The sequence below is a fragment of the Perna viridis genome, chromosome 11 (genome assembly GCF_037379345.1).
Source record: "Perna viridis isolate PV_CMFRI_1.1 ecotype Kerala chromosome 11, ASM3737934v1, whole genome shotgun sequence".
Lineage (NCBI taxonomy): Eukaryota > Metazoa > Mollusca > Bivalvia > Mytilida > Mytilidae > Perna > Perna viridis.
Window position 1 is genome coordinate 19,069,336 of NC_142455.1, and position 26,810 is coordinate 19,096,145.

Consider the following 26,810-nt stretch of genomic DNA (forward strand, 5'->3'; position numbering starts at 1 on the left):
AATGGAAACATAGCAATATTTACATTTTATATCCTGGTAACTTTTGAATTTATGACTCTTTTCTCCATATATTATGTAACCATTATGAATACACTTGGTCATAGGTCTGAGATAATATTTTTAAGATTTCCAGCATAGATACTATTACATGTAGTAATATGTGATGGCATTGTTTTTTTCTGACGCAGTTTGCATAATTTCGCTTTTTACCCTTTGACCTTAGGACGCTCTTTTATGGAAACAAGTCACCTGATCACAGTTCTTTTCCCCCATTGGCCAAATATTGATAACTTAGTGATAACTCGAAAAATCTGTATCAAAAATTTGGAATTGCGTTAGAAAAAAAACTTGTCGAAACCTTAAAAATTGCATGCCATGTGTTGTTTGCTTGAAAGAAATGTAGAAACTTAGAAATAAAAAAAAACAAAATTTTACTGTGTCGGGTATCTTTTTTTTTTTTTTTAAAGATAGTATGTACTTGTTTTAGCTATAAATAGAATTGTGTTTATACTTGTGCTATTTATAGAATTATAGAACTTCATTTTTACAGTCACCTAGTAAAACAAACAGGAGTACCACATCGGTATGTTGTGCACGAATATTGACCCTGTTGTCTATCTTTAGAAAGGGGGTAAATTTTTATGGGCTACTCCATTTTTACCTATTTGCTCTTTTGTGATGGATTAGATTATGCTTTAATGAAAACAATAATGATGTGCTTTTAGTTTGCATCCCAAAGACACCTGACAGAGAGCTTACACTTGTAGTAGACAAAGTTACTAACCTTTATGTTAGGGATGGTTTTAACCAGTTCAAGAAAATTGTGAAAAGAAAAAACTAACCTTTATGTTTGGGATGGTTTTAACCAGTTCAAGAAAATTGTGAAAAGAAAAACTAATCTTTATGTTGGGGATGGTTTTAACCAGTTCAAGAAAATTGTGAATTTAACGAGTTCAAGAAAATTGTGAAAAGAAAAAAATATATAAAGATGTCATATTTTGCTTATTATTGCCTGTTAAAGAATTTTGTAGTTTTTGAATCTGTTCATTTTTTACATACTTTGTGCTTTACACTAGGGTTATGTTTTCTTTCATGAAAAATGATTTGAACACCATGTCATGAAAGATGAAAAGATGAAGCATAATGAACCAGATTTATTACTGTACTAATGTAATTGATAACATGATTGATTGATTGATTGCAGTTTTATATCCTATTGCTTAAATTTCATGCATGTTAGACTAGGACACTGAACAATCTAACAGACCCAGCTTTGTTGTATTAAGTATGACCCACTGGGCTGGCACACTGTAGCAACCACTCAAGGTAGGCATGCCATACTCCTACAATGTAAGAGATTGGAATTCCGTTCCTCCATACCCCAATCTCTTACTTCCAAGCGCCATTTTGCATAACGCTCGTTCCGATGTTCTTTGAAATCAGCAGAATTATAGTAAACTATTTACTATTTAAAATGTTCTATACAGTTTCTTAATCTTAACACGGGAGAAGATGACTAAACTGAAGAAAAACAAATGACCTACCTGATGAGAAAATCCAGCAATCCTGGAAATCTTTTGTAAATGCAGTTAAAATGAACTTCATATTTGGTTTTCCGCTTTTTGATTGTGTAATTCCGGTTGATAAAATTACGAATTTTAAAATTTGCGAAACGAACATATTAAATTAACCAACGAATTGCCTTTACCAACTTAAAGTTCATTTTGTCAAAAATATATTGTAGTCCGTAAAATTAGTGACCTAATTCAAATTGCTGGTCATTTTGACACCTGTCTTCATTACAAATGTTTTCTAGGTATTTAACAAATATTTAGGATTTTTATTGCTCGATTTTTGGTAGGTTTAACTTCTTTTATGTAAATAAAAGACTTGAAATATTTTAAAACACACGTTTAGCTAATTGGTATTTATGGTGGCTTTCAACGTGTCAGATGCTAGAGGTTAGATGGCACAAAGTCAGAAAATAGCTTGCCAGACAACCTCTAGCTTTGCTGGAGTAGGCATGCCATGCCTTTGACACATTATTACTACTCTGAGCCAACCTTACTCCATATTCTATATGTTGTATGCTTTTTGGAGAAACACTGTCAATCAATTTAAAGTCTTTGGTGTGACTTGGCCATGGATTTAACTTATGAACTCCAGTACTCCAGGCAAGTACCTCACCACAAGACACCCCAGATGCAAGTAGATGAAACTTTCAGACTGCTACTGGTGAGCAATACTTATACTTGTGGGTCATTCTTCAGTAAAGAGTAGTTTGAATTGGTTTTCACTCGAGATCGTTAAATTAAGATTTTCAACTTGTGAGCTTTAGCAAACATGTTAAAATCTTAATTTTACCATACAGAATGAAATAATAATGTGTAAATTAAGAATGGATTGAAGGAGAATAAGTTTTTCCTATGTAATCTGTAGAAAACTTGGAAAATGGTTGGAAACCTCTTGCAGAAATTTAATCATTGCCTGATAGTTAAAAAGTGACTTGCACTTTTAATCACCAGCTTAGAATTAGAGAAATAGTATTCTCTTGTCAGATGTCTTTAAATGGAATAGCACGTAATTAAAAACAAAAAGGAATTAAATGCCCATAAAAGTTCCCCCCCTTATTGTACCACTGTGGGAATTAATATCCTATGCTGTTCCAAACAGTATGATTTGAATGTATTTTATGAACAGTTATGTGTGGATTATTTCAAATTTCCTTTTTCAACTTGCATTTTCTATAGCTTGTTTATATATTTATACTACCTAATGACTCAAACTTATTTTGTACAGTTTATGAAAATTGGGTATTGAAAGAGTATGCTTCTGTAGATTAATTAAGTAACAACTGCCATCAGTATTACATCAAACAAGCTGGGAGGTTATGCTTGATTGTTTTCACCATTTATAAAGGTTAAAGGTCGACTTACTAAAATCATACCCTAAACTCAATTTCTTGTCATCCAATACAAACTGTTACCAAGTCATCACTCGATCAGTGAGTTCAGAAATGTTCACTTCTTTTGTACTTTTCTCAGAAATTAGACATTGATTTTTTCAAACAAAAAGACACTGTGAAATGTTTGTCAGACCCTAGGAGGTATAAAGAAATTGAGTTAAGGGTTTGGTTTTATTAAGTTGTAAGAGACCTTCTGTTGTTGTCCTCTTCAGTAGGTGACTCAGTGTAAACAGATAGCATCCTGGTAACCCCAGAAATTTAATACTAGTATAGCATCATGCATGTAAAATCTATTCGACCTATTGTATTACACCCTATGCGAAGTTATTTTTGGATACCATCCCGGTAAAAAATATAGCATCAGGGCAATGTGATGCTATATGATCCAGGGGAGATTACTGAGTGTTATACTCATATTGGTTGATTGAATGTTCTGTGGTTGTGCATTATTTCGTATGTAGTTCTACCTTTTAACCCTGTGCTAAACCTGAAATAGCTTCTGTTGCTGAATTGACGTTTTAAGCAAGTTGGGGTAGCCCTGCCATTTATTTAAATTGATTGATTGCAACTTATAAATTAATTGTCTTTTAATTTATTTCATGGTATCTGTGTATATAATTTTGTTTGCTCAGATGCCTCCCAAAAAGTCTATGAAATGAAGTTTTGTTGTAGAACATATTGTCTGCTATGAATAAGATGTTCTGTTGTGCCCCCTGCAAACTTTATTTTGAGGTATTTAGGAATGATTTTGATTGGCTGTTCATCCATCCCTTCATTTGTCTGTCTTAATATCTTGGAGGCACAATTCCTTGTATACTAAGAATGGATGTTGATGAAATTTTATAGGAAGATTACGTATCATGTGTAGATCTGCTTGAAGGAAAATAAGTGTTGTTGGATTTCTACAATGGAGATAATCTAACTTTACTATTTTACATGATAAACCTCATAAGTACTCAGCGCTTTAAAGGACAGGTAGGCAATGTATATGGATTTGCATTTCCAGCTATTCCAGCGAAGTGAGATAATCCATCTTCTGAATTTTACATGTTAAAGCTTTGTGAACACAACTCTGTGGACTATAATGAAATTGTGTAGGAATTTTAATTTGTTAGAACCTTGTAAGCACAACTCTTCCTAAACTACTGGATGAAACTTTATAGAAAGGTGGGCATGATGTAAATGGTTGATTGAACTTCATTTTGAATTGGATGGGAGTTCTATGTTTTCAGGTTATATTGTGGGGCTGAGGGCTCATGAAAATACATTTAAGACTGGTGGTAACCAAGTATATGTGTTGTACCTAGCTGTATATTGTTTCTAGTTTTCCTGACTTCTTGCATGTCAACTACATGCATTTAATTTTATTGTCTTGATTGTTGATGTTAATGATCAATTTGTAACCCAGAGATATATGTTGGTCATGAAAATGTTAAAACATACTGTATTGGGAACTTTTTAATGTTACAAAATATTGTATTTCTACCAGAAGTGAATAAGCATCAGTATTTATTGATAAATTGGATATATTTCTTACATATACTGTTTATTTTTTCTGATAGAGGGTCTTACTTAATATAAGAATTAATTATGACAAGCCATTTTGGATTTTTTTTTCAAAATTATGAATAAATATTTATCAAAATATGAAATTATTAACCTGTTAATAATTCATTTAATTTTATCGATAAGTAATATTATATATTAATGTTTGAATGAATCTGTCTAATTTATTGATATTGATAAATGTTATTGTTATCGATAATTGGTATCAATTACTTATTTGTTGATATCAATAAATAGTCTTTAAATTCAACTTGCCATATTCAATGCATTTTGTATTAAGTTTTTGCTTTGTAATTTATGATTTCCTGCTTTATTTGTTGTTTAATATTAAAATGCTTTTTTATTGTTTACCATGACAACAGAACAGCTAAAGATACACAGGCAAAATTATTTCACATGGTTTTCACACAAATTTCACATGATTTTCACCTCAATTGAGCAATCAAATTTTGTGACAGAATTCATGTGAAATTCAGGTGAATTGAGCTTTCACATTAAATTCACATGAAATTGTTCATGTGAAGCTCAAGTATTATGAATTAAACATGAACAATAATTGCCTGTGTACAATTACTTAACGATAATTGTTCATGTGAAGCTCGAGTATTATGAATTTAACATGAACAATAATTGCCTGTGTACAATTACTTAACGATAATTTGTGTGTGTAGGCATCAGAAATATTTTTACTTAATATTTTTGAAATATTTTATATCTATGAATAATGAACCAATGAATTCTTTTTTTACACAGCTGAATTACAAGTTTTCGCCTAAAAGACATTTTTCCAAAATTCTATAAAACAATTAAGACAATCCAACGTCAATATGTTGGTTCTCGGGTCATTATCTCATGAAAAAATAATGATGTTCTTTACTGTTTTATTTATTAAAAGATCATGTTGTTTTTTTTTCAATTTTTGAATCCAAAAAAAAATATATAAGGAGGTATATGACTAAAAAATTATAACAAGGCATCCACAAAGGCTTAATGAAGTGGCTGAAAATAAAAAAAAAAATTGTTGGCCGTAAAAAATTTTTTTCTTATGATGTATACCCTTTGTATCAAAAATATGCATATAATCATCAGCGGAAAGGCTAGGAAATTTATAATAAAAAGGAATAACTTTTATAAAAAACTTATTAAAAGTTGCAATTCAACACGAAAATGCTGAAGTTAATACCTCTAGCTGTTATATTGCCATGTTGTCATGGTGTATGCTTTCAATATTGTGCTTAGTTCATTACATTGTCTGTACTGATTTCAGGAATTTAGGTTCAGTAACTGTTTTAATTGGGTAGGTTGAACATTTGGATTCGTCTTTCACTGAATTATTTCTTCTGGATATTTTACCCATGAAAGTGTTCCGTCATTATACAAGGAAGTTGATGATTTTGGTGGGTGAAAATTTTTAATCTTTTGTTCCCTAACCACACTGTGACACATGGACTTAGTAATGCTTTGTATTATCTGTGTGTATCTGTACATCACACCTTGTAAATGCTCTTATAGGATATACATGTATACAGTACCTGAACTGGTTCATGCAACAAAAATTGCAATCGGTTATCGATCACCAATCAGTTTTGATCAATCATAGATCCATCAAACTAATCTCTTAAAGCAGTTATCACATCATGTGACCACAGATCAGATTTATTTGTCAATTTTACAAAATATTGACATAATCCGGTCATCGATTATCGATCCTTCAGCAATAAATCAGTCTGCGGGCATCGATCCGTTAAACCGTTGTGTGGATCGGTTTAGGGACTGTATCTCAACAGTTTTGAATAAAGGTTATACCACTAATCCCTTGAACTACTTTAAAAGTCAGCAATGACCAGTTGTTGTTTTGCAACTTAGTCCATGGAAATTTTAACTTCTTACACAATTGCTATTGGATTTGATTAAGTTTTATATCAAGTACATGTACATGTATAACATACAAATCTCTCAAACAAGTTTGAAAATCAAGATGAATGTCTAGTATTACTGTTAAAATAGTTTCATGGATACCAATTTTCGTGGTTTAGGGAAAAAAATCAGTTTGTAGGTTCTTAAATTCATGGATATGACAGCTTCATTGTAAAAATAATGGAGATTTTTCTTTTCATTGGGAACTTAATTTCATGGCTTTTTTAATCCATGAACATCACGAAAATTGGTACCCCACGAACAATAATACTTTCACATTATTTGAGTTACTAACTTGAGCCGGTTGGGGACAGCGAATTCTGTTCTTTTGTTTAATTTAGTACAAAACTTTTCAATAAATCTCTGTAATATATCAAATTTGCACCCATCAAAATTGTCCAGCTTAGGTATGTACAATGACTTACTGACTTCTAAATCTGTCATTTTCATTGTGTACTGTATCAATTTTAGCATGACAGTGTATCTTCTCTAAATGTGAGTATCTGTTGTTCTTTAAAAATAGTTCCAGAAGTTTTAGGAGTAGGAAAGCATTTGAAGATATTATGTTAAAAATCTTTTAGTGGTTAATGCTTTTCAGAATTTTGGAAAAATAAATGTGAACCATAAAAAAAACATTTCTGTAAAATGTTGATTTTTTCATTGATACCCTGTAAGTTAAGTGTGAGTTTTGATACGAATCTGGCAAAATGGGAAAAATTAGAAGCATACATGTCAAAAACTCATCGATCTCACAATATAATTTTACTCAAGGATGCTTTCTCTATTTCAAAAGACCATTATTAGATCTTTGCATCACTGGCTTTGCTTAGAAATTTTTTAATAGAATGTTAGAAAAAATATGTTTTTGACAATTAACTGCCCTTGAAATGTTCATTTTCAGTGCATTTCAATGATATTATAAATCAATTTACCAATATGATATGGAAACTCTTGCCTTTTCTTTCTTGAGTTTAATAGTGCAAATAGGCACAATAAACTTCCAAAATGGTGTTTTTTTCATACCATGTTTCACCCACTGCCCGATTCTTACAGAGACTGACACTTAATTGATCAAACCGTACCATTTGTTAGATCTAAGAATCAATATGCTGTCATCAAAACCAATAAAGTTAATAAAATACTAATTAAATTTATACTTTCAATTAAGGGACAACAACTCAAAATTTACCACCACTGGTAGACAGAAACCATAAATGCCTTCCTACTCTGTATTCAGTTGTGTTTTGAGTAGGATAAGAAAAGGTTTATTCCTTATCTCCAAAGCTCTTAACTAACTTGATACTGGTCTTGTGCGAACCATGTATTTAAGTGCAGCTGTTTACTACAGAGCTAATTTTACTTATTTAAATGCATGATTATGTTTTCAGCACTTCTTTTCAGAATTGTAACATTTGAAAGAATTTGGCATTTGTTAGTTTCACTGTGAAGACAAATAATTTTCTTCTGTTAAAATTGTTGCTCTTACAATGCATGTACATTGTTGTTGTATATTAGTTAAGTTTAGGCATAGTTTTCTTAAAATATCCCAAATGCTCAAATTTTTCCTCAAATCTTTGAAATCAAGCGAGCTTACTGATCAAGAATGCAGTTTAGAAAGGGTTAGAGGAAACTCACAATTTGAATTTTTATTTTTAGAAAATTAAAAACTTATTGAAGTTTCTTCTAAAAATTTTATCATTATTATTTGTGCTATAAATATGTTTTATATCTTAATAATATGTTAACTTTAATCATGTTTATATAATTTAATATTTTAACATTGTTGCTTGTAGTATTATTAATTATAACATTGACTACAGGAGAAAACAGGAGAATACCAAAGTGCTTGCTAGTTACAATGAACTTTAAGAAAACATGTTCAATGAGAACTTACCTGGTAACTTTGTCAGGCAGGATATTTTTAAGATCTATTGGTCAAAATCATTCTGTTATTATTATTAGCAAAGTAATAAAGCATATGGTATTTGTTTTTTGAAGGGAGCTCAATAATGCAAATTTGTTTACCCATTGTACCTAATGTTATTTTCTAATTTAATAAGCAACCAATTCTATGATTTGTACTAATTGTAGTCTCCAGCAAACAGTAGAAGAGAGTCAGTTGCTGAAATGAAACCCAATTCTCAGTCTGGTTCCTCTGCACCAGGTGTCAATGGTAACCAATCATCCACTACAGTTTCCCGGACTTTGTTTACCAGTAAAACCAGATGTATAATCTGGGGCATGCAGCAAAGAGCAGTACAGGGCATGCTTGATTTTGATTATGTTTGTTCTAGAAAAGATCCATCGGTGGTTGCCATGATTTACCCATTCACGTATGTACATATATGAAATAATCGTATACTCTGAAACCTGTCGGAACAAGGTCCCTGATTGAACCTGTGTAAACCAAATTCTTGCCTAATTAAAGAAATCTAGAGAGGTTTACTCCTTCCAGCATTGATAATCTAAAAATGTTATGATATAATGTAAATAATATAATAAAAGCATTGGCTTTTAAAACATATGCTGTGTTCATTGATGATTTCATTACAGGAATCTGTTTTTCACTAACTCTAGTGTCATCAAATGAAAATCTAGGCAAATAAATAAGCTATGTTTATTGTAATCTCTCTTTGTGAGCTTTAATTATGGTACATTATAATATGACGTCTTCATATCGTTAAACAGTATATGTTGGTACAACCCCTCCTTTAGCATCTGCGCACTGTTTTTTTTCTTTCGCTGTTGCTTTGAGACAAAACACGCATTTAAAAATGTTTACACGATGATTTAATGGCTGGGAGGTTATCTAATACTATACTGATACTGATACTTATTCAATAGATGGTTTACTTGGATATGTGGTTTATTTCTTAATTAATCCAACTTCCATATGGGGGAGGTTAAACGGAACAGCCGTTATTTTGGCTATGCCTAGGGAAATTTTTTTCACAAAAATTACCGTATTTGTCACATTAGAAAAGAAATAATTCCTGGAGGGGGTAGATTTGTACTCATTTTAACATGGGTTTGGCATTTATATTCTCATTTAACGCCTCGCTATCGCTCAGTGTTAAATAATCAAATATAAATGCCGTACCCATGTTAAAATGAGTACAAATCTACCCCCTCCAAGAATTATTTCTTAACTGGTATTTCAAGAATATTTGAATAGAAGTCTTTGTAAGAATCATGTAAAGTCTGTAATATGTGATACACCCAAAAAAGTCTACAAATTGTTATTAAGTTGCTTTATAGGTCTATATAATGAAATGTATAATTATTCAATCTGTCTGCTGTAAGGCGATAATCCACATTGAAAATTCAGTAGTTTCTTTAGTATTTCTGTGTCATTTGCAAAGTTATTTTCCTTAATTTTGAATTATACAGTGCATTCCTAATAATTCTTATCTCGTAGGAACAGGGGTTATATGAAAAACCCCGCTAATTTCTGTTCACTATAAAATTTTTAATAAAATATCAAAAATAATAATATGTAGTCTTGCATGATTCTTATCTAGTGCTACTTAACTACAGAGACTGGAGAAAAACAATGATCACAAAGAGATATTCTGTTCCTTCAAGGAAATTGTAACCAAATTTCCAATCGGCCTGTCTTATAAATTTTCAGCACATGTGTATTTCATGCACTATATATGATATCATGAGGCTTGTAAAGCTATATCTAAGATTCTGACTAAGTAACAAACACTTTTGACAAATCAATATCAAAGTAAAAAAGGTTTCCATTACAGATGTTACAACCTTGCCAATACAAGCATTTTATAAATATATTTTATTTCATTTCAGAGGAGACCACAAACAAAAGTTCTATTGGGGACACAAGGAAATTTTGATACCAGGTATATTTTACCCTTTTAAAGTAGTTTGTTTTGAAATTATTGTAAATTAATAGCGGTGTGGGGAAAATTAGCATGAGTATTACAAGCCATACAATAGAACAAGATGGTGTTCTCAATTTAGAATTCAGAGCAGAAGACTGGCACTTTCGGACATGGTTTAACTCTTTAAGTTAATAGTGAACCTTATTGTACAAAATTACGAGTTCGCTGTTGGAAATACTACTTTTACTACACCTCTGTATCAACTTTTTTGTAAAATTTAAGTGGTTGTGAAACAACTTTTCCAAGCTAATGTCTATAGATGTAGATTTAGCTGTTTGGCCAACAAATGGATGTTGAGCTGTTTAGGAATTAGGGGTCAAAAAGTGGCCAGAAACAAGCATTTTCATGGTGTTTTGTACAATAACCTTGTATTGGTTTCAACCTTTTAGTGTACAAGAACATGGCCGATGCAATGAACAAGCACTCCAATGCTGATGTTTTGGTCAGTTTTGCCTCCCTCAGGTCTGCCTATGAGAGTACAGTAGAAACCATGACTTATCCACAGGTAAGCTCCATTGAAAGGAGAAATGGTTGTAGACTTAGACTTTTGCCAATGATATACATGCTAAGGAAAGTTTGTATTTTAAAACAGTTTTTTTTTTATTTTTTAAAGTGAGTACATGAACTTAATGCCAACACAGACTTTGTAAATTGTATTGGAAGTTGAAATGAATGATTAAGGCAATTACATGCACTCAAATTAAACATTTGAATGTACATGTAATAATTGGAACATGCAGAACTTCATCTAATATAAAAAAAAGACAAAAGTCTGAATTTACTGCAGTACACATCATAAATATACTGCAAACCCTGTGTATATTGAACCCCTTTCAGAATGAGAAAACAGGTATTAAAGTTGCTTTGAAAATGACTTGATGGACTAGCAGATGTTTGTTTTAGACATGTTACAGGTTTATTCAGGGTTAAGTTTAGACAGGTTTTGATGTATTAACATAAAATGGATATTTCTAACAATAAAGTATGAAGATTCTGTTGAAGGTCACATGTTTTCATTTGGATTTAAAGCTTATTTGTTCCATTATTGTATATTTTAGATCAGAACAATCGCCATTATAGCTGAAGGAATTCCCGAGAATCTCACACGACAGCTTATCAAGATGGCTGACAACAAGGGTGTTTCTATTATTGGTCCTGCTACTGTAAGTCAGACTTCTTGTGTCTTTATTCACTATATGTTTCTCCTTAGGTGACTAGTGAAGTACATGCTAATCCAAGAATCATGCACAGATTTTAGGTCCATATTTTTGTCCACTCAAGATCTCTTGATATTCTAAATGCATCCAGTATGTCCCATTTATAATTAAAGAAAATACTCAATGATATGAAGAATGTTTGGAAAATGGAGATAAAAATTTACTATAATGAACAAATGGCGGGGTTTAATCAGTGATGAAATATTTAGCTTCTCATTTTCTTTTTACTTGCATGATTCTTAATTAAACCTGTACTTAAATAGTTGTATATGATCTGAGTGCTCTGGTTATGTTTTCTTCATACTTTCACATTTATAATTACATGTATGTTATACCTGTAGGTATTAGACAGAAAACCTCACATCTGTAATGGTATGACACAAGTATTTGAAGGTCAACTTTACCAGTTTTAATAAAATTGGAATATTTCAATATTTATTTCTATTTATATCTCGACAATGCCAAATTTTCTATGATTCATAATAACCCCTGTTTTAGGTGGGAGGTGTTAAGCCTGGCTGTTTTAAGATTGGTAATACAGGTGGAATGTTGGATAATATTCTGGCTTCTAAGTTATATAGACCTGGCAGGTAGGCAACTATTCAGTCCTGGTTTCTTGAAGGGATGTGATATGGATAGACAATAGGCATACATTAATGTGATCAAAACACATACATGGACCTTACATACACTAATTCATCTTTTATCAATTTCATGGAAAGTTTGAAAGATTGATTGTAAGTTCTGATATTACAATAAGTTTTCCTACTAATTTGTATCGCACATCACCAATTTTAATTTTTAATTTTTTTGTTTTTTTTTTTTTAATTTGCAAATTGACTCCACTTTTATGTTGAATTGAATTCACAATATTGTTTAGTACATGTAAACATTCAGAAGTATATAAACCTACCTCAACACCCTTAAAAACTGTGACAGAACTGAAAAACAAGAATTACTTTGGATGTCCTATATCTTAGTTCTGCATTATAAACTATTCATATGAATGAATCAGCTTCAATAGATGTTCAAGTTTAGTGTATTAGTAAGTATAAAAATATATTTGAGTGATTTTCTTTGTAGTGTGGCCTATGTATCTAGATCTGGTGGAATGTCAAATGAACTGAACAACATTATATCCCTTAATACTAATGGAGTGTATGAAGGTGTAGCTATAGGTGGAGATAGGTAGGTATCCTTGACTATCTTGAATTTACGCATGCAAATGTGCTACACATGAGAATCATATGGTTTTTGTATCATGTGATTATCATATAAATCAAGCACCAAGTGATAATCATATGTTTAAAAATATATAAAAAGTTGGTGTATTGAAAAATAACATACATTTTCCATGTGTATATTGTTTATTGTGCAAAGTGCAATAAACAAAATATGCACATGGAAAATTTATGTTATTTTTCAATAGACAAAATTTTTATCTTAGCCAATTCTTATAAATTAATTTTGAAACATATTTTTATCTTTAAACATTTTAAAAGTAGCTCTGAATTTAACTGAATAGGGGCATGTCAATATTTATTATCCATTGAGATATAACAAAATTATTTTAACCAATCAGATTACATTTATCTCAAATCAATTTATTATAATTTAAATGCATATGTTTAAGTGATTTTTGGGTACTGTCCATTATAAGCTTCCTGTTTCGTGGGACTTTTCCATATAGAATGATGAGAAAATTTCATCGCAAAAATCTAGGCTTAATGGATTAATTTTACAAATTTATTGTGTGGCTTCATAAGAATTGGGCATAGGGTGTCAACATCCTGTACAGGAGGGGGTATGCCTAGCCCAATTTTTCAGATTACCAAAGCTAATATTTAATAATTATTTGATGGATAGTTGATAATACAATTACTTTGCACCCCACTTTTCAGTTGAATTGTATTGTTAATTACATTTTTAAATCATTTCAGATATCCAGGTACAGTATTTATAGACCATGTGATGAGGTATCAGAATGAGGAGGATGTTAAGATGATTGTACTGTTAGGAGAGGTTAGTAGTGGTTATGTCAACAGCAGACTAACTTGTATTAGCAACCACTTGTATTCATCAGAACCTGTCTTAAAAGACTATGATTGAAATACTCCTAGGTTGTGGCTATTGTATAATTAGCCTGTACATAAAGACCACCTGTGTTATGTTTAATTTTGCTCTCTCTTTGGAGGTCACTTAAGGAGGTAGACTTAGGGTAAGGGACACAACTCTTAGAAATCATTGGAACGTTTGTATATATTATTTTACATCAATCTCATGTAAGCATCAAAGTGACTTGGACTGATTTCATTCTGATTCAGAGAAAAGCTTGAAAGGTTTTGCTGAAATTGAATATGATACAAACATATCACTGATTTCATGAGTTATGTCCCTTACCCTAGGTCTACCTCCTTAACATCAGGGTTCGACATTAACGGTTGCCCGATTGCCCGGGGCAAGTAAATCGCCGGTCTGGGCAAGTAAAAACGACATCAAAGTTGCCCGACTGGGCAAGTGAAAAAAATATGTGCCCAAATTACATTATTTCTGATCATCGCAGCTCTAAAACATTGAAAATTACTTCTGTATAGTTCGCCGTTCTTCCCGACCTTGCTGACCTAGATTATCATTGGATAGTTTTCTGATTTTCCCTTTGCCAAAAATAGATCGTATGATATTAATGTCGACCAATCGGATGCGTCCAATTGTACATCTATTTTCGTTATCTAATTGAACATCGCGATTTATTTATGGAATTTCTTACTTTGGAAAACTGTAAGAAATCTGTATCGAAAACTTCGAAAATATGAGAGAAAAAGAGAAATAAAATTCTATTGAAGATAGTTATTGTTGTCCATTTGTTAAACTAAAGATGTGAAATTAAAACTCCTCACATGAATACTTGTAATTTCTTTGGTGCAATTCTGACAGGACAACACGAGCTGACCTTTGCCATCACTTTGTGTATCCTTTGTCTGACTGGTACATTTTCTATTTGCCTTACAGAATTCTCTGAAAATAGTATACTCAACAATGTTGATTGATCATGGTGTCTAACTCTATGTATCACTGTAATCGAATCTTAGAATGGCCAATTTATGTTAAACCACTGTCATCTGCATTATAGTTGAACAGTTTCTCGCCATCCACGTCTTATTAAACAAGGGTTTCTGGTTTAAACACTATATAGTGACACAAAGTTCCGGGCAAGTATTTCAATATTTTGGGCAAGTGAATCACATATGTCACTTGCCCGACTGGACAAGTGAATATAAAAGTTAACGTCGAACCTTGAACATTGATTTAACTGTATAGTTATGTCTGACATGATTTCATGGCTGACAAAGTCTACACTGTATGCACAGATTTGGTGGACAATAACATGTTTATGTACTTTTTTTTACATCAATCCATCTATTTGCCCATCCATTCATCCCTTGAGCATTCAAGATCAGTGATTTTGTTACCCGTTTATTGCAGCCGAATATTGCCTGTTTTCCCAAAATGTTGAAAAATATTTTTCACCAGATTGAGGAAATTCCCAATTGTCAGGCATAGTTTTTTGAAAACCATATAAAGAAGCCAGTGGAATGTTCTTTGAGACCTGATTTCTTGGCCCTGTACTTTGTTCATTTCTCCAGAATGTTTTTTTTTTTTTTTTTTTGGCAAGTCCTAGACTAATGAAAATTGGGAGTACATATTTTTCAGTTCAGTATCAGTTTTCAGATTGGCATATGATGCATTTCTGTCCCCTATAAGATATTTTCCCAATGAGTTGAAACACTGCAAAATTTACCAGAAATAAAGGATTGGGGCTGCTTTTAAAACAAGAAACAAAATCACTGAAGATGATGTATAAAGAACCACATGATCAATTCTTTAATGATTATAATTATAATACACATTTTGCAGATACCATTTTTGCCCTTGTTTGCCCACCATGAAAATTAACATTTTACAATTGTTCTAACATACCATATTTTTGTAGGTTGGTGGTACAGAAGAATACAGAATAATCCAAGCCATCAAAGAAGGTCAAATCACTAAACCTATAGTTGCATGGTGTATAGGTACATGTGCTAAAATGTTTACCTCAGAGGTACAGTTCGGCCACGCGGGGGCATGTGCCAATGCTGATGCCGAGACGGCTGTAGAGAAAAACAAGGCTCTGGAAGAGGCTGGATGCTTTGTTCCCTCTAGTTTTGATGAGCTTGGTAACCTTATTGGGTATGTATATTCTTGGATGGTAATAACAAACTACTGAACTGGCTAACTGTAGGCAAAAGTCAAGATGGGTAGTCAAAAGGAAAGTCTGTATAATAATTGGCAACATCTGGGTAAAAATTGTGAAGCTAGAAACCATGGCAACCTGACTGGGTATAGGCATTTCTAAAATAAATAGTGGGTTAAACAAGGTTTTATAGTGCACTAAATCACCAACTTTCAGTAGGGTTAATTAATTCCAGTATATTATTTACTGTGACATTATAACAAGCCCACCACAGGGTTGCACCCCTAATCTTGGGACTTTGGAATTGTTTAATTGATTGCAATATCATGGCAAGAACATTAAACAACGGAGGAATATTTTAAAAAGATACTCAAGTCTCATCCTAAAACAGTCTTAAACATATACTTCCCTCAAAGCTGTGAATTGGGGTTTATATGTTATAAAGAAAAAAACATTTCATATACCTGATACATGTCACTACCTCTCTGCCAAGCAAGCAGTATCTAAAGGGATAGAGTGATGATTGATTGCTTCAAAGTCAATATGTCCAAGGTGGATGGCATGCTTACCTGTGGACTGTTGCTTCTGTGAGCTAGTATAGCACAATAAAAGTCAGTGTGTCAGATTAGTACAAAATAGGGTGTGTTTGATTGATCTATTATTTTCGTCCTATCACTAGCCCTTCGATCTTTAATACACATTCTTTCAAGACCGTGAACATTATTTTGTCAGCAGTACCGTTTGTAAAATCAAATCTTTTACAAATAATGCTAGCTTTGAAATGTAATAAAAGGCCAAAAGTTTTGAATTGGCATTAAACATGTATCGACCAACAAACTGACAAGGTGTAGGGTTATAGAATACATTAATGGGAACAGCTCTTAGAATGTATTGCTATTTTTCACAAAACCAGCCACCCCTATAAACCGGCCATTTTTTCTTGTCCCTGTGGTGACCGGTTTGGAGAAGTTTCACTGTACTGTGAAAGTACTTTATTTTGTAGATACCAAGTTTTGTGGATTACGGAAGAAACACAAGTTTGTGGATTCTTGAATTCATGGTTTTGAAGTTTTCAGTATACGCTTCAATATAAATTTCCTTTTTATTGGAAACGAAATTTCTAGGTTAAGCCAATTCATGAAAACCACAAAATTGATACCCCACAAACAATAGTGCTTTCACAGTACATTAATTTAGTTCTTTTTTGTATTTCTTGAAACCTTTTTGTATCTAAAACAAAATTTAATTTTTGTTTTCTTTTATTTTTCCAGTAATGTTTACAATAAGTTAGTAGATGATGGTATTATATTCCCTGCTGAAGAAGTCCCACCTCCTACAGTACCTATGGACTTTACATGGGCCAGGGTAGGTACTTTATCTTTTAGTTGAAGGTTACTGGATATTTAAAGATGAAATTGAAATATAATAGGCCCAAACAACCACTATATCTTGATTTTGATGAGTATTTGTGACTGCAGAATAGCGAAAAAGAACCCAATATTTCCACATTTACAGTAGCTCCTAATTATATGGTTTCTAGAGTTTAAACTTTTCAAACCAAATGCTGCCCCTCCATTATTGAAATGAGCAGACTTTTTGGGTCTCGGTAATTGACTTTACACTTGGAATGGAAGCCCTTCACAATCTTATTGAAAAAAATTATACTGTTACTTTAAGCCCTTTTTTAACCCACTGCATGGTTTATGTAATATGTAATAATTTGTAATTTCTTCCCTAATTTTGATCTTTAGTGATCTTCTCCATATAATTCAACAAAGCAACCTATCTAAAATGTACATTTCCTAGTTCAAGCATTTGATTGTCTATATTTCACTCGTTGTTTATCATACATAATTTGTACATGAATATGAATCTTTGATTTTCCGTAAAATTGATATGGGGGTTTTATATACATAAAATATATTTGAATTCCATATTTGTAGGAATTGGGACTGATCAGAAAGCCAGCATCATTTATGACCAGTATCTGTGATGAGAGAGGACAGGAGTTATTGTATGCTGGTATACCGATCACTGATATCTTTAAAGAGGAAATGGGAATAGGTGGTGTTCTTAGTCTTCTATGGTTCCAGAGAAGGTAGGGAAATGATGGTGATAAAATAAAAAAAAACAATGGCTGTAAGAGATAAATAATAAAAATCTTAACACATAGAGATTCTCATATAAATAAATGTTAATGAAGTTATCAAATTATTCATTTCAAATTATCAAATTGATATGAAAGACAATATATAAATGAGATCTTGAGTCAAATACATTTGAAAAAGTCCACTTTAGTCATTTTTACACAATTGCCCAGGCTCTCTCCACCTGTCATCTACTGTACATAATACTGCTTTCTTGCACTTTCAAAAAATCATTTTTTTTTTTATATTTTTCAACTTGATAACAGTTTTTATGAAAGTTTAAACATGAATAGTAAATTTGAGGATTTTATTAATTTTACTATTGTTGATAAGGCATGGCAAAAAAATGTGGAAAGATTTTTATAACAGTTTAATTTTCAGCCAAGAAGCTATGTCACATACTAGGATTAACACTTAGAAACTGTGTTTTAAGTCAGATTTTAGTAAACATACAAACATAAATATTTTCTAAGCATTACTTCTTGTGTTTTGCTATAGAAATGCGGTTCTTCTTTACAGGTTGCCAAGGTATGCTACAAAGTTTATAGAGATGTGTCTGATGGTAACAGCTGACCATGGACCTGCAGTATCTGGTGCCCATAACACAATAGTCTGTGCTAGAGCAGGCAAGGATCTGGTATCCAGTCTGGCTTCTGGTTTACTCACTATTGTAAGTGTGTTTTGACTCCTTTTGTTAAAAAAATAAATATAACAAAACAAAAAAAACTAGATTGGTATTAAATCAATTATTTTTTCTTTCCTTCATTTTTTCCTTCTGGATATCTGTTTTCATATTTTATACCTCCACTAAATGTGTGGGTGGTATATTAGGATCACCTTGTCTGTCATTCCGTTCTTGAGTCATTCCCTCCCTCTGAATTTTGTAACAATCATCTCCAAATTGATGGCTTGATTTTGATGTTGAAAACATTTGATACTGTAAATTTTATTTTCAAAAGACTTCAACTTCAACTACATATACAAGAGAAAAAATATATACCACTGATAGACAGAATATTAAGAGCTACAGACTAACCAGTTTTTCATTGACAAACTTTATGTTATGATGTCGATACTATAGAAAACAGGGGTTTTGCAGAGCAATAAGTCTGTTTGATTGAATGTTTGAAAGTAAGATTCATTTGAATTTCCAATAATCTACATGTGATTGTTCAATGTTTTAGCAATAATTTTTGGTAGTGTAATAAGTGCATGCCCTGATTTTGTAGGTAAAGTATACTTTAAACCATATTTACATCTTCTAGGGTGACAGATTTGGTGGTGCATTAGATGCTGCTGCTAAACAGTTCAGTGATGCTTATGACAGTAAATTAATTCCTATGGAGTTCGTTAATCAGATGAGGAAGGAGGGCAAACTTATCATGGGGATAGGTCATAGAGTTAAATCTGTAAGTATTGATAGGTCATAGGTTCAAATCTGTAAGTATTGGTAGGTCATAGGGTCAAATCTGTAAGTGTTTGTAGGTCATCGGGTCATATCTGTAAGTCAGATCTGTTTTATTATTATTTTTATTTTCTCTCAAGTTAGAAATTAATTATTTGATAATTACAGGTATGCCAATTTGGAATGTTTGCTTGCCTCATTCCTTTGTATTTCAGGAAGTTACAAATGTCTTACTGTGACTCATGTTATGGCGATATTTGGGTGAGATAAAGAAATCTCACATGGCTAAAAAAATAATATCATGTCTCAAAAATGAGTACAACTTTTTGTTGTAAGTTTCATTTTTTTTGTATAATGAGAATGGAGATGGTGAATATGTCAAAGAGACAACAACCCCACCGGGATGAAAAATGTCAGTTCAAGTTAAGTAATGAAATGTTATTTCTAGGTTTAGAAAGAGAAAAAAAATCAATTTTAATTTCATTTTTGCAGATAAATAACCCAGATATGAGAGTTGTGATATTACGAGACTACGCCAAAAAGAACTTCCCATCCACACCATTGCTAGACTATGCCAGTGAAGTGGAGAAAATAACTACATCGAAGGTTGGTTGACATGGAGGCATAAAATTCCTTATCTTTTTATAGTTTTTTAGCTGGAGAGAGAATAAAAACAATCTTTAGTGTGTTTCATGAATTGCTGAAGTGTCACAAGTGAAATTCTGAATTCGCTAAACTAAAATTTTAAAAATCTGTCAAACAATGTATTGGTGACATTGTTTCAAAATGAACTTTTCCTGACATTGTCTCATAAAAGGTTCCTGATGTCTCAAAAATGGATTTCTGACGTTGTCAGGACTGTTGACACTATATTAAACTATTAAAGCATGTATTGCCATAATTGAACTATCTTTGTTTGGTGCAGCCATTGGATGTTAGATTTTGCATTTTCAGTATATATTTTGTTTCCTAATTAAGAATGGGTCACATACCATAAAGCAGGTCATTTTTGAAAGGTGCTTATTTTGCATATTTTATCAGTCTATAAAAAAATGCCAAACTAAATTTTGGAAAATATTTACTGTGGGCTTCAATACTCAGTGCATCACCTTCACCAACATATTTCATTTACATTTTTGCCACCAAAGAACCAAAGTAACCTGCCATACAATAAACATGCAAATGTGCCACACATGAGAATCATGGTTTGCATCATATGATTATCATATAAATCGAGCACCATATGATAATCATATGTTTCGGTACACATATGATTATTGCATGATTATCATATGATAATCATATGTTTTTCACATTGTCATATATTCTTAAGCCAAAATTACCATATGATTATCATATGTGGCACATCTGGCTGTGTATATTGTTAAGTATATTGTATGTATTTGACAGAATTTATTCTCATAGTTTTGAATTAATCTCAAACTATCACCAGAAAAACACCTGCAAAAATTATCCACAATATAAATATGACATTATATTTCTACATTAACTAATTATTTCTTTTGTTTCAGAAACCAAACTTAATATTGAATGTAGATGGTTTTATTGGGGTAGCATTTGTAGATTTACTGAACAACTGTGGATGTTTTACAAGGTGATTCAATACTTCTTTCTTAAACTTTTATCCATCTTTAAACCCCAACTACTATCATTGATTTTCAACATGTGTATTTCAACATTTTGTCTAAACAAATCACATTATTCCCAGTACTAGGTGATTTTTTTTATATTCACATTTTCCATTTATATTTATGCTTAATTAATATTAATGGGTTTTGTGTCTGCTGTACTACTTCTTCCATTGGACCCGTATGCAATGTAACATGTGGTAAATAAAGAATTGAACTATGTCAGATTAAACGAATTCAGTTCTACTTATTGCCATGTTTTTGATTTGTGGCTATCAATTTGTATCAATTTTCACAGGGCTGTACTCCTTGCACTCAATTTAGTATATAGAAAACTTTGATAAACACATACATTTTAACAATAATTTATTAGCTTAAGTTGCAGATAAGATTCTATTAATGTGTATGTCTTCTGCAAGTTTAAATAGACATATTTACACTTGTGGACACCATTTATGAAAATAAAATATTTTCCCTTTGTTTTCATACTGAATTCTCTTTTAACTTAAAGATTAATGAAGCCACAATTTAAAATTACATTGTTTCATTGACGTCAAATGGTACACAGGCAAATGTGCCACACATGGGAATCATATGATTATCATATAAATCAAACACCCTATGATAATCATATGTTTCGGTACACATATGATAATCATATGTTTTTCACAAACATATGATTGTCATATGTTTTTAAGCCAAAATTACCATATGAGAATCAAATGATAATCATATGACTTGTATGTTCAATATCATATGACTGTCATATCATTACCATATGATTATCATATGAATCGAGCACCATATGATTATCATATGTGGCACATTTGTCTGTGTAATTTGGAGACAAATCTGGGGTCATTTGGAGCAAAATGACAAATGTGAATGTATTACATTTGTTTGATTGTTGTCTTGGTTATGTAAATTGATTGTATTTTCAGAGAGGAAGCCAAAGATTTTGTAGATATAGGTGCTTTGAATGGATTGTTTGTATTAGGTAGAAGTATGGGATTTATAGGTAGGTGTAATATTTATACCCTCGCTGTCAGTTGACTTAAAAACCACTCCACCAAATTTTTTCTAACTATAAAACAATATTTGTGTCTAATAAAATATAGGTAAAGTTAGATGAGTTTATAACTCATGAGCTATGCTCCTTTTTCGGTATGAATATTTTGAATGTGGGGATGTCTGTGATTAATGGTTCATTTTTCTCTGTTTCTAAAACATATTTAAGATTTAGGGATGAGGTGGAACCCACACAGAAGGAATATTTTGCTTGATCAAAGGTCTTAGTTTAATGTAAAAACTTTTGCAGCAAATCTCTATTGGATTTATTTGCATCCATTTTGCTATATATAGATAACGCTTAGAACTCTAAAAAATGTGAGACACAAGTATCATAGTTATGTCTGTGTACAGCATAAAGTTTTAAAGAAACATTCTAAGCCAGAAAAATTCAAAACAATGTAGGCTTATGACACCATAGCAAAGAAATTGTATTCAGTCAGTGACAGTACATCACTTGTATATATACATTCAACACATTTTGAGTGCTTAAAAAGAATGATTACAAAATTTATATACAGTAAAACTTCTCTAAATTGAACCCCTTCCGGACTGTAGAATTCAGTCGGTTTAAACAGGTGTACAGTGTATCCAGGTTTAAAATACATTTAAACCGCCACAATGGGACTTCAAAAGTTGTGTGTTGTAGACAGGTTTTTGTTTAATTCAGGGTTAGGTTTAGACAGGTTTTTGGTTAATTCAGGGTTTGGTTTAGACAGGTTTTTGGTTAATTAAGGTTTTGGTATAGACAGGTTTTTGGTTAATTCAGGGTTCAGTTTAGACAGGTTTTACTGTATTTAATAATAATGTTATTCATGTTTACATATATTTCATTATTCACTTTCAGGTCATTTCTTGGATCAGAAGAGATTGAAGCAAGGACTATATAGACATCCATGGGATGATATCTCATACATCATGCCAGAGACCACTGGACTAATGGGGGCTGATACTGACAAAATATAATACGTGGGGAACATAAATAATTGTTTTATGCAGACATAATGATAAGTGGGATCAAAATTAAATTATTTATAAATGCTTGTTTAATTCGTGTGCCATGTTATAGTATTGATATAATCATGAACTAGGTGTCTCCAAGGAAGGCACTTGTTAACTTCTTCTTAAAATACCATTTAAGGGTCACACTTCTTTTACCAAAGTTAACAAGTGTCTTCCTTTGAACTAGTTAAGCATGGGGTTTGTTCATTAAAGAACATGGTATCAATATTTTGTGGGAAACAACCTGTGCTTGCTAAGGTTTAACTTTTTTCCTCATAAAAGATGAAAAATAATGTATAATACAAATTTGAAAAGTCTTATGATTTCGTGTCAATTTTTTCTTTGATTAGAGATACAAATGTTCAGTTAATTTGAATACATTTGCTTGGCTTAATGATCGTTACTTACAGAACCAATTTTCATGATACGATTACTGAGTACAGTATAAGTACAGAAAAGTCCTGTTTAGAACAGACCCTATTTTTCTTCCGCTTTTACTGTTATTATTCTTTTGTTACTGTTTATTTACTTTTCTGTTTTGTTTGTTGACCTCATAATTTCAGGTCTGTTAAAAGAAACTTTTATAAAAATAGCATAAATAATTTTTTTTTCTTGAAAAAAGTATTCCAATCCTTCATCGATATTGAAATATTTGACTCATAAAAACATGTGAATCTCATATCCTGTTTGTTACTGAATGTTGTTGATTTTTTATATTGTTTTATATTTATTACATTTATAAGTTTCAGTCTTGATATATTCCCCCCATATCACCTGTAATTTATTAACAATTGAAGGTTTGTGACTAGTTTTGTACCTGTTTGTCTTGTATTTCCCAACCTCTCAGATGTGTTTTTTTCCAATTTGTTTGCCTATATATCACAGTATCAGTATTTTTTTAAATGGTAGGTCATTTTATATAAACTGGTGCAAACACTATTTTTACAGCAGTGGTCATCTGGCCTGCTTATTTGGGGATTTTCATGGATGATGTAAATTTTGTCGGTTTCAAGGGTTCAGGAATAATATCAAAAGTGTTGTAGTTTTCAAGATTAATGTTCATGACTTGAATTGAATATTGTCTGTCATTGAGTAAGATTTAGTGTCCAGTGTTACATGTCATATAAAAAAGAAGCACATTAAGTAAATTATCAAATGATAGTATCAAATTTGCATAATTTTCAAAATTACTACATCAGTAATATGATTTTCATAATTTGGGTACTAGAATGGATCATTTCATTTAAGGATTTTTATTGTCAGTCATTGTTTTATTTTTATAAAATTAGAACAACAGCATTAAATAAGATGATTTTGAACTTTCCAATTAATACATTCCCAAATGTCTTTGTTATTTCCAATGTGCAATATTTCGAAAGATTTAAATGTGCATAATGTAAAGAGGCTATATTCTTATTCCTACCTTGAATCATGGCTGGGTTAAAAAAAGAATGTACAATGTATTAGTGTTTTTAGAGGAAAGAGTATATATGGAAGATGGTAACATAGGGTGTTGAGATTTTTACAGCATTTACATAATAGAGAATAGAGCATGTTTAGTAGACGGCAAAATATCTGACTAAATGTAGAGAAAGTGTTCTGTACAGAAGTCAAAAAGTAAAGATAAATTTTGTTAGGTTTCATTTTTGGGCTGTTAAGAAGTCCTTCATTAAATTATCATTTTGGTTTGATTTAATGAACAAACTAATTGTATTTTCATGTATCTAAAACTTTACATGACAAGCTTCATCATTTAATTGATATCCCATAGCACATATGACAACATTGCTGTTCTTCACTACATCTTCAATTTTGTAATAAGTTTTGAAATAATACAATCCAATCTGATTTTATTTTTCTTAGTTTAATTCCCTTAATCAGTGTGTTCCATTTTCCTTGTTAAAGATTACATTATTATATTTGAAATATTACTCATACGAGTCCGATGACCTAATAGATATATCTGTTAGGAGTTATTGCCCTTGACTGCTACAAGTACTTTGTCTTGTTCATATGAATCATAACCCAATAATTCTATAAGTTAAAAAATTGCACTCTGTGTAAGTTTCTATAGCTTTCTTAGTATGAATAATATCTTAGTACAGTACACGTGTGGTCACATCAAGCTGCTTTTAAGTCAGTTTCAATTCAATGAGTCATTTATAAATAGATATTTGACATTTTGTGTTGAAACTCGTTAATTATTTAGTGATCAATTCTGGAACATAAAAAATTAGTGATGTTATTGACTCATTATTGGGATAATTGTGTTGTAGTATGCCTTACTTATAGTTTATGTTAAACTGGTAACTTTCTGTAGCTGTTTAGATTGTCTCAAATTGAACTGTTGAAAGCAATAATTCTCAAGTGGGAATGTCAGTCATATGTGCTTTAATAGAAACAGGAAGTTAGCTTTTCTTGCTTAATTGTTTGGAAAATATCAATTTTACTATAGAATTCTCAATCTAAATTAACAAAGAAAGATACTTTTAAAAATTTTCAATCAGTTTATTCAATAAGATTCAACTAATCAGCCTAAAAACTTACCAGTTTATGGTTTAATAGGAAGTAATTGTGCTCAGTATTTATATCAGAGGTAATTCAAGTGTGATTATTTGTAGATTAAAGAAAATAAACTCTACAATGATGCCATATTAACCTTTGTTTTCATTTCTCATGATGTTTTAAGCATCATTGTGTTTTCTGTTGAGACTTCCTTACGGAGTGATTTATATTATTGGTAAACATAAAAGTTACATGTCAGTAGTTTTGGAGGATAATCAAACTTGACTGTCTAACAGGTAGTAGGTATCTTGCATGGAGATGGGAGAGAACTCTCCTTGTCAAAGATGCATTTTTTCGGGATCCAAAAAGACCACAAGAGACTATAACAATGTGATCAAACTTGTTTTTTTTTTTTTCAAATCAATTTCCTGTTAAGTCTATTCCACTATAACTTGTAATTTATGGGAAAAAAATGAGGTTAGACTAAACAGGATGGGAGCTTACCGTTAATTTTAACATTATAATTCTTAAGGGAAGGTCTTTCTGTAATGCAAACAGAAAACTGCAGCTTTTGTAAGAAATGAATATTTGATGTTATATGACTTGGTAAAATATGTATCTTTTGATAAGACCATCTATCAATCCTTATGAGCAATTTGGTGTGTTTTTTTTTAGAAAAGGAGAGGACACTTACCCTACAAGTGCACATGGTCCATGCTCCCAGTTTTTAGTGGAGTCTGGGTTACTCATTCACTTTTGTACTTGTAATATTTATAATTACATGTTCTTTGTTGTGTGCGTCAATTTTCCATCTAGACTTTATCCTTTCTTTTGTTTTCCACTCAAATCTTGGTTCCTTTGATTACTCATGTGTCCTGTTTTGGTGCAAATCTTGACTAAAAAAAACAAATTACTGCCATAGCGCTGAAATTCTGTGGATTTGAAAATCAATGTATGCTGCAACTTTCCTACATTAAATGATAACTATTTAAGGGATATACATTGTACTTGTTCTTCTTCTGATTGAATGACAACAGGTAATGAGCCGGAAATAGAGGAGATTTAAACAAAACATACTGAGGTCTTTTATACATAGTTTTTTTTTTATGAATTTATGAATTTTAAAAGCAAATTATGCTCTTCTGATTGTGAGTCTCTTCATATGTCTAAATTAAAATGACAAAAATTTCCAAGATTTTTCATAAAAAGGTTGAAAATATAGATGGTTAT

The 26,810-nt window shown here is 31.5% G+C and overlaps 1 protein-coding gene across 8 annotated transcripts in view; it reads left to right on the forward strand.

The window, feature by feature from the left end:
* Nucleotides 1-25,733, forward strand: part of LOC148603231 (ATP-citrate synthase-like) — a 52,773-nt gene extending 27,040 nt beyond the window's left edge. For 4 of the 8 annotated variants that reach the window (XM_088553611.1, XM_088553612.1, XM_088553609.1 and 1 more), the window contains exons 14-31: nucleotides 551-583; nucleotides 5,799-5,828; nucleotides 8,540-8,781; nucleotides 10,259-10,311; nucleotides 10,743-10,858; nucleotides 11,412-11,516; nucleotides 12,069-12,160; nucleotides 12,654-12,758; nucleotides 13,511-13,592; nucleotides 15,562-15,800; nucleotides 17,076-17,169; nucleotides 17,748-17,902; nucleotides 18,471-18,621; nucleotides 19,217-19,360; nucleotides 19,849-19,962; nucleotides 20,889-20,971; nucleotides 21,947-22,023; nucleotides 22,921-25,733. In XM_088553611.1, the coding sequence (XP_088409737.1) occupies nucleotides 551-583; nucleotides 5,799-5,828; nucleotides 8,540-8,781; nucleotides 10,259-10,311; nucleotides 10,743-10,858; nucleotides 11,412-11,516; nucleotides 12,069-12,160; nucleotides 12,654-12,758; nucleotides 13,511-13,592; nucleotides 15,562-15,800; nucleotides 17,076-17,169; nucleotides 17,748-17,902; nucleotides 18,471-18,621; nucleotides 19,217-19,360; nucleotides 19,849-19,962; nucleotides 20,889-20,971; nucleotides 21,947-22,023; nucleotides 22,921-23,039 (2,034 nt within the window). In that variant the 3' untranslated portion in view covers nucleotides 23,040-25,733. Of the gene's footprint in view, nucleotides 1-550; nucleotides 584-5,798; nucleotides 5,829-6,919; nucleotides 6,944-8,539; nucleotides 8,782-10,258; nucleotides 10,312-10,742; nucleotides 10,859-11,411; nucleotides 11,517-12,068; nucleotides 12,161-12,653; nucleotides 12,759-13,510; nucleotides 13,593-15,561; nucleotides 15,801-17,075; nucleotides 17,170-17,747; nucleotides 17,903-18,470; nucleotides 18,622-19,216; nucleotides 19,361-19,848; nucleotides 19,963-20,888; nucleotides 20,972-21,946; nucleotides 22,024-22,920 lie in introns of all 8 variants that reach the window. The other 4 variants (XM_088553613.1, XM_088553614.1, XM_088553615.1 and 1 more) reach the window with 4 other exon arrangements.
* Nucleotides 25,734-26,810: the final 1,077 nt, after the last annotated feature.